The sequence below is a fragment of the Dipodomys ordii genome, unplaced genomic scaffold (assembly GCF_000151885.1).
Source record: "Dipodomys ordii isolate 6190 unplaced genomic scaffold, Dord_2.0 Scaffold99, whole genome shotgun sequence".
Classification (NCBI taxonomy): domain Eukaryota; kingdom Metazoa; phylum Chordata; class Mammalia; order Rodentia; family Heteromyidae; genus Dipodomys; species Dipodomys ordii.
In genome coordinates this window covers 7,528,041-7,534,453 of record NW_012267315.1, presented here as the reverse complement: position 1 = coordinate 7,534,453, position 6,413 = coordinate 7,528,041, and the positions used below count along the sequence as shown (strand labels likewise).

The window sequence follows — 6,413 nt, the reverse complement described above, 5'->3', positions numbered from 1 at the left end:
TAAGCAAAAAGAAAAAAAGCCGGAAGTGGTAGAGCGCTAGCCTTGAGCTGAAGAGCTGAGGGACAGTGCCCAGGCCCAGAGTTCAGGCCCCACGACTAGACCCTCCCCCCACCAAATTTTTTTTTCAGCATAACAGTAAGAGGAGAAATGTACTCATTACCTTGCTCATGTAATTGTAACCCCTCTGTACAGTATTTTCACAATAATAAAAACAAAAAACAATAAGAGGAATTAAGTTTTGGTGTTTTTTTTCAGGAATACATAGATCCTGGAGTCCTGTCAGATACCTGAAGAAAGAGGAGAGCTTTTTTTCTTCTTTATTTTTTTTTTCCTTTGGTGGTACTGGGGGTTGAACTCAGAGCCTTGTGCTCGCTCACTTTGTTGGTGTTTTACCACTTGAGCTATGCTTTTTTCTGATTATTTTGGAGATGAAGTCTTGAGAACTTTTCTGCTCAGACTGGCTTCAATCTGCTATCCTCCATATCTCAGCCTCCTAAATAGCCAAGATTGTAGGCATGAGTCACTGGCATCCAGCTTGGAGTTTTTCTTTCCTTAACTTGTAATATATTGCAACATGGTATGGTCCATGTTGCCTTGCTAGGCATATTTATATTATTACACAGCAGAAGCAAACAATAGGAAAAAGTCAAATTGACCTTCTATTCCTGATTGGAACATTAGGTCAGTACACAACAAAACAATAAGACAATAATAATCTAGTGAAATTGGGCAAAAAATTGACAAAAAGAGGAAGTTATCAATGTTGCCATTTGAGATATGAATTTAATTTCACTATCATAATGCTGAATGTTGGCTTAAATTCTGTGGCAACTCTTAAGGTATTGTCTAAAGTTAGTAGGACATGCATTTGTTTACAAATACATTAATGTGGGTAGTTTTGCTTGGGAATTTTTTTTAATGAGATACATAATTCAAACATATTTGGAGGCTGAGATCTGAGGATCAAGGTTCAAAGCCCGACTATGCAGGAAAGTTTATGAGACTCTTATCTCCAACTAACCACTGGCATGAAAAGAAAAAAAAAGATTTGCAGATATTGGCTTAGGATGCTGAGGGGAAACTTAACATATAATCATGTTTTTGTTTTGTTCTGGTTTTTTTTTTTTTTTTTTTGCTGGACATGGGGCCTGGACACTGTCTCTGAGTTTTTTACTCAAAGATAGTGTTCTATTGTACCACAGTGGTACTTTTGGCTTTTGGATATCAAAGTCTTATAGACTTATCTGCCCAAAAAAAAGATTTGCAGATATTGGCTTAGGATGTTACTTTAATACTAGAGTTTGCTGAGGGGAAACTTAACATATAATCATGTTTTTGTTTTGTTCTGTTTTTTTTTTTTTTTTGCTGGACATGGGGCCTGGACACTGTCTCTGAGTTTTTTACTCAAAGATAGTGTTCTACCACTTGTACCACAGTGGTACTTTTGGCTTTTGGATATCAAAGTCTTATAGACTTATCTGCCCAGGCAGGTTTGAATCAGTTTTCAGAACTCAGCCTCCTGAGTAGCTAGGATTACAGGAGTGCCTGGATTATAGTTTTTATGTATATTTATCTTCTCTGTAGTAAGCAGGAAAAACACTTGTTTTTATCATGTGAACATTGCTCATGTGATACTGTGTTTGCTGATTTCCAAGAAAAGTAGGAACCTTCTTCCTGAGAATTAGATTAGCTGAGCTGAATTCTGTGGGGGAGGACAATATTGTTCTAGTCTTACTGACTGGCAAACTGGACCAGCAGAAGTTTTAGGTTACACAGATGAAAAATATGTTCCTAGTCTTGCTTAATGACTTTCACTTTACAGCTCCGATTTATTCTAGATTAAGAGAGGATGGGATTTAATTACCTTTCACTTTTAGCTTCTCACTAACTATTCAAAGAAGTTGTAAGATATAAGTGTGATGTTGAAAACAGTTCTAAGGATACTGAAAAAGCATTTCATGCCACCAGGTTGCTTCTGAGTCTTCTCCTTCTTGGTTCCTTTCTAGTTGGAGGGGAGCAGATAAGTGCCATTGGACAGGGCATCTGTGTGTTACTGGGTATTTCGCTGGAAGACACGCAAAAGGAACTGGAACACATGTAAGATGTGGATTTCTAAACCCTAGATCTTTGTATGGGATATGTGCCCCCAGGTGCTGGGTGTGGGGCTGTAGGATTTAATGTTTCCTTACTAGGTTTTGTCTTGCTTTGATCCATTCTTCCTTTCTATGCTCCTATTCCCCTCTTTTGGAATGGAAATGTTTATTTTATACCATTGTATATTAGAAGATAAAATTTTCTTTTTGATTTTTTAAAATTTTTGTTGGTCATGGGGCTTGAACTCTGGGCCTGGGCGCTATCCCTCAGCTCTTCAGCTCAAGGCTAGCACTCTACCACTTGAGCCAAGCACCACTTCCAGCTTTTTCTGTGTATGTGGTGCTGAGGAATCGAACCCAGTGCCTCATGCATGCAAGGCAAGCACTCTACCACTGAGCTACCTTCTCAGCCCCTTCTTTTGATTTTACATGGGCACACAGGTAAGCATTTACCTTGAGTCTCAGAGTAGACTTTGAACTTTGACTTTCAACAGTGTTGGAACTGTTAAGAAGACATTGGCTTTCTGGGAGATATACTATATTTACTTTGAACTATAAGATGAACATGAGATGGGCAGAGCCTGGGTTGAATGTTATGATTTAAGTAGATGTGTTTAGGTGTTAAGCTGACAAGGGATGGATTTGTGATGGTTAATTGTGATTGCCAACTTAATTGAATTGAGAAGTGCCTGAGACATTAGTAAAGCACACTTTCGTGTCTTTCCAGAGATGTAGAAAGACCTGTCTGGACTGTGAATAGTATCATGCCATAGGCAAGGAACCCATATGGAATAAAGGGGAAAAAGAGAAAGCCTGTTGGCATAGTCTCTGTCTCCCTCCCTTCCTCCTGCTCCCTCTTCTTCCACTCTTCTCCCCTCTCCTTCGATATACTTCTCTCCTTAGTGGCTGCAATGATGCAGGCTGCTGTGCCAGACTCATTCTTACACTGTGAATCGAAAAAAACCACTGAAACTATGAGAAAAAATTCATAAGTCCTTTTTTTTCTTTTCTCTTTTTTTTCCCCCTCCAAGATAGGGGCTTAAACTTGGTACCAGATGCTTTTGCTCATTGGCTAGCTCTTTACCAACTGAGCCATGCCTCCAACCCCAAAAGCTTAAAGGTATATTTTTCTCTTCTTTTTTTTTTGGTGCCAGTCTTGGGGCTTGAACTCAGGGCCTGGGCACTATACTTGAGTTTCTTTTGCTCAAAGCTAGCACTCTTTACCATTTGAGCCACAACTCTACTTGTAGATCTCTAGTCCAAGATCAGGACTCAAACTCACTATCTATAATTGGCAGGTGCCCTACCACCTGAGCCACCCCTCCAGTCCCCTAATTCCTCCCATTAAGTTTTTTTTTCTCAGATATTTGGTCACAGTAATAATAAAACTAACTGACACAATGGCTGTGACATACTAGATAACTAATATCAACTTGGCATTTAAGAGATGTGACTCACCATAAGATAAGCCTTGGTCTCAGAGCACTAGTAATACAGTGACTGCCACAGAAGACACTATGTAAAGGGTCAGTAGATGGAAATCTGCTTGCCATCAGCATTACAGAGTGACTCTCAGGTGGTAGAATTTCATATTTCTTGCTGATGATTCTTTCATGGTTCTTAAATTTGACCTATAACCATTACATAGTCCACTTCCTTGGTCCTTTGTCATTCACACAATTATGGGGAACTCCCTATGGGCTTGGGGAGTCTGTGATGATACAATTATCTGGTGTCATTTCCCAGAACTTTCTACATATTTGTAGTTCCTATGAGTGTTCTCAGAATATTTGCCTAATTGTCCACATTGAACAGCCTAAGGTGATGCTTTATATAGGTGATGGACTTTAATAATGTCCTTACTTGCCAGGATGCTGGGGACATTTGAGAGTATAGAATGTGTTGGGGGCCTTGTGATCCTTCAGTTGGATTTCACTGCTCTTTTCCCTATAGGGTCCGAAAGATTTTAAATCTGCGTGTATTTGAGGATGAGAGTGGGAAGCACTGGTCCAAGAGTGTGATGGACAAACAATATGAAGTGCTGTGTGTTAGCCAGTTTACACTCCAGTGTGTCCTCAAGGGGAACAAGCCTGACTTCCACCTGGCAATGCCCACAGAGCAGGCAGAAAGCTTCTACAATAACTTCCTGGAGCAGCTGCGCAAGACCTACAGGCCAGAGCTCATCAAAGGTAGGCAAGAGGGTTGGGATGTAGCTCAGTGCTAGAGCACTTACCCAGAATCTCTTGTGCTCTGAGTTTGCACTGAAGGGCAAGAATAGCCCCAGAAGGGAACTTCTGGTAGTCCTCCAGACAGAGGGTGAAGAGAATCCACATTTCCTTTTGTCGAAAGTCATTGTTGATTTTATGGACTGCTGGTGGTTGTGCTGCCATCCTTTGGGTGCCTCTATTACCCTTCATTGTCTTCAGGCTTCTGTTAATACTCTGAAAATGTTGAGAAGTCCAGAAATGTGTCTGCTATTGTGTTTTGTTTTTTTGTGTGTGTGCAAGCAGTCTACCACTGAGCCACCTTCCCAGTCCCTAATTTGCATTCTTAAAGTGATTCAATCTAGGACCTATCTGAGATACAGAATCTGCCCCACTAATCCCAATACTGGTGTCAATTGTGAGTATTCTTTTTTGTATTTACTGTCCTAGAGACCTGAGTGGATCTATTTCCTGTCTGTCGCGTATCTGCTTATTCTTACGTAATTCTTCTATTCTTACTTAGACTTTTCCTTCCTACCTGCTTTCTGATATTCTCTTGTCACCTTTATGCCAGTGTGTGGAGAAGTCATCTCTGAAGTGATAAAGTTTCACCACAGAGAACTCCAATCTATCCTGTGTCATCGCATACATCCCATCATTTTATATTGGAATCAGGCATTGACTTTTAGAAGGTCCTCCTTATGTGGCTGCATTTGTGGATTTATCTTTTTTTTTTTAATTTTATTTTATTTTATTTGTGAACAAACTGTGTGGATTTATCTTTAGAAAAGCTCCTCAAAGCCAGGGATCCATTACCAGATAATGGGATCATTCATGCTCCCTGATTTATGCAGCCACTCTTGAACTGTGTCATTATTAACTCTTTCATTCCTTTTGACTAGACCCACTCAGCTAGAAATGAATAAAGCCATTTAAAACAAGAAATTATTATATAAAACAAGAAAAAACTCTATTCACTAATAGTGATTCAACTCTCCTTATAAATATATCTAGTTGAGAAAAAGAATTTGATTTTTGTAAAATACATATCTTTCCTTTGAATTTCCTTTCCTTTTGATAATATTGAGAGTTTTATTACTGCAATTAATATGATGTTTTATGGAAAACAGGATTCAGAAGCAAAACAGTAATCATCTTAAATTTTATCACATTTAAAGATTCCTGACCTTTGCAGTTGGTTTATGCATTTGTAATTGTTTCTTTGTCTAAAAATGAGACTTTCTAAGGTGTGGCTTATAAAGTCATTTATATAAGCCATTGCTTTAATCTGCATTCCCTGATATGTGATACGGAACATCTTTCTAGTGCACATTTGCTATCTGTGTGTCATTTTGGGTGCGTTATCTATTAAGGCCCATTAAAATTTATTTTAAAATTATTATCTTTAATCTTTTTATTATTTATATTTAAGTAGCTATACTAAAAAATTTTAATTCAACATGTCGATTTGACTATAGTGCATCTTTTTTTTTGTGTGTGTGGTCATGGGACTTGAACTCTAGGCCTGGGCGCTGTCCCTCAGCTATTCAGCTCAAGGCTAGCGTTCTACCACTTGAGCCACAGCACAACTTCCGGCTTTTTCTGCTTATGTGGTGCTAATTGAACTCAGGGCCTCATGCATGCGAGGCAAGCAGTATACCACTGAGCTACCTTCCCAGCCCTACAATGCATCTTAATATCACCCTTTCCATCATTCTTTCTCTTCCCAGGCCTATTTTTTAATTTGTGTGTGTGTGTGTGTTTTCCAGTTCTGCAGCTTGAACTCAGCACGTGGGTGCTGTCCCTGAGCTTTTTTGCACAAGCCTAGCAGTTTACCACTTTGACAGCTCCCTGTCCAGTTTTCTGTTTTTTTTTTTTTTTCCAGTTGGTCGTGGGGCTTGAACTCTGGACTTGGGTGCTATCCCTCAGCTCTTCAGCTCAAGGTGAGTGCTCTACTGCGTGAGCCACAGCACCACTTCTGGTTTTCTAGTGGTTTATTGGAGATAAGAGTCTCACAGAGGGGCTGGGAAGGTGGCTCAGTGGTAGAGCGCTTGCCTTGCATGCATGAGGCCCTAGGTTTGATTCCCTAGCACCACATAAGCAAAAAGAAAAAAGC

General features: G+C 39.6%; 1 protein-coding gene across 1 annotated transcript in view; it reads left to right on the top strand.

The window, feature by feature from the left end:
- The window catches only part of Dtd1 (D-tyrosyl-tRNA deacylase 1), an 89,624-nt gene that overhangs the window by 17,628 nt on the left and 65,583 nt on the right, over positions 1–6,413 (top strand). The window contains exons 2-3 of the mRNA XM_013027045.1: positions 2,007–2,097; positions 4,047–4,282. Of these exons, the coding sequence (XP_012882499.1) occupies positions 2,007–2,097; positions 4,047–4,282 (327 nt within the window). The remainder of the gene's footprint in view (positions 1–2,006; positions 2,098–4,046; positions 4,283–6,413) is intronic.